The sequence below is a fragment of the Haliaeetus leucocephalus genome, unplaced genomic scaffold (genome assembly GCF_000737465.1).
Source record: "Haliaeetus leucocephalus isolate CR32 unplaced genomic scaffold, Haliaeetus_leucocephalus-4.0 Scaffold417, whole genome shotgun sequence".
Taxonomy (NCBI): domain Eukaryota; kingdom Metazoa; phylum Chordata; class Aves; order Accipitriformes; family Accipitridae; genus Haliaeetus; species Haliaeetus leucocephalus.
In genome coordinates, this window is record NW_010972853.1 from 5,012,015 (window position 1) to 5,013,609 (window position 1,595).

General features: G+C 53.2%; 1 protein-coding gene across 1 annotated transcript in view; it reads left to right on the top strand.

The window, feature by feature from the left end:
- Positions 1-1,595, top strand: part of MEIS2 (Meis homeobox 2) — a 180,289-nt gene that overhangs the window by 8,855 nt on the left and 169,839 nt on the right. The window contains exon 2 of the mRNA XM_010574286.1: positions 1,338-1,479. Within this exon, the coding sequence (XP_010572588.1) occupies positions 1,338-1,479 (142 nt within the window). The remainder of the gene's footprint in view (positions 1-1,337; positions 1,480-1,595) is intronic.

The window sequence follows — 1,595 nt, forward strand, 5'->3', positions numbered from 1 at the left end:
CCTGACTCTCAGCTGAGGTGCCAGCACCCACGGGAAACGGGTCCTGGAAAAACAGACCTCTCGGGGAGACAGGCTGGGCTGGGGGGAGGTGGCGTCGCCTTGTCTTTCTTCTTTTCTTTTTTTCCTTTTTTTTCCTTCCCCCCCCCCCCCCTTCATTTTATTTTTTTTCCCCCCGTGGGTTTTTTGTCTTTCTCGGAAAGGCCCCGGTTAGGAGTTCAGACGGGAGAGGCGGCTCTCATTGCTCTGGCTTTTAGTTGGAGAAGTGTTGTTCTGGTGCTCTCCTTCGTGCCGTAAGAACACTCTTCCAACGCTGTAAATAAAGAGCTATTCGCATCGCGGAAGGTAGTAAGAATAAAAGGGATTCGCTTCTCGCAAGCAGCTCTTCCCTGAGACAGAAGAAATAAATACATTGGGGGCAACGAGCTGAGTTTTGTATTTAGGAAGGAAAGAACACGAGGAAAAAGAAACACGTACCCAGCAAAACTCAAGCCTGTGCCAGGGCATTGCTCGGGGGGAATGACACCGATTCCCTTCAGTGCCTTTTAGAAAAAATACGAAATGATCCTAAAAGGAGAGATAGTACCATCTATGACAGAGTGTGGGGCCTTGATCAGGCACCAAAGGGGAAAAAGAGAGAAGAAATGCATGCTTACTACTTAGCACGCAGATAATTTTTTTTTTTTTTCCTGACTACACCAACTATGGGAAAATATTTCGCGAAGTGCTCCCTCCCTCCGCCCCCTCCCCAGCTCACTTATCTGGACAGCTGGTATTTTACTTGGGTGTGCTTCCTAAGCCAGGAAACTTCACCACATTTTTGTTAGCAGGCCCCTTGAAAAATAAAATTACGTATTAAGTAGTTTGCAGTTTGCCTAGCCGTGCTTCTCATTTTAGGTCATAGCTGGAGGGTAGGGATGGGATCTTCCAGGTTTCGCGTTATTTTAAGCTGTGGCGAAAAGTGTAAGATTCCCAGCTGAGCTGCTGCCTGCGTGAGCGTGTTTGGTGCCTTGTGCGTTTGGAGGAGAGGTCACTTTTGTCCTCATCTGTGGGGACTGCACGGGGGATGTGGCTCGGGCATTGCAATTTCAAAAGGGGGAAAAAAAAGAAAGAAAGAAAGAAAGAAACCGACCCACTGCCAAACCCAGCATTTTTATTTCAAAACGTTGCTCTCCCCTGCTCTGCCCGAAGCGACACTGAGAGCCTGCAGAGCGTGGCTCTGTCCGTGCGTCCGTGTCTGTGTGTCCGCGCACTTAAAAACAAAATACTTGTTGATTCGAGCTCTTCTTTCCCCCTCTCCCCCACCCCCTCCCCTCTCTTTGTGTGCCACTGCCCGGTAGGCACCCGTTGTTCCCCCTCTTAGCTCTGGTCTTTGAGAAGTGCGAGCTGGCGACCTGCACGCCCCGGGAGCCCGGCGTGGCCGGCGGGGACGTCTGCTCCTCCGACTCCTTCAACGAGGACATCGCCGTCTTCGCCAAACAGGTCCGGCACCTCTCCCCCCGCCCCCGGCCCTTCCCGGCGCTCCCGCCACCTCCTCAGCCCCTCGGCCCACCCGGCCGGGGGCTCGCAGGGGGCAGCCGTCGTCCCGTCCCCCCCCC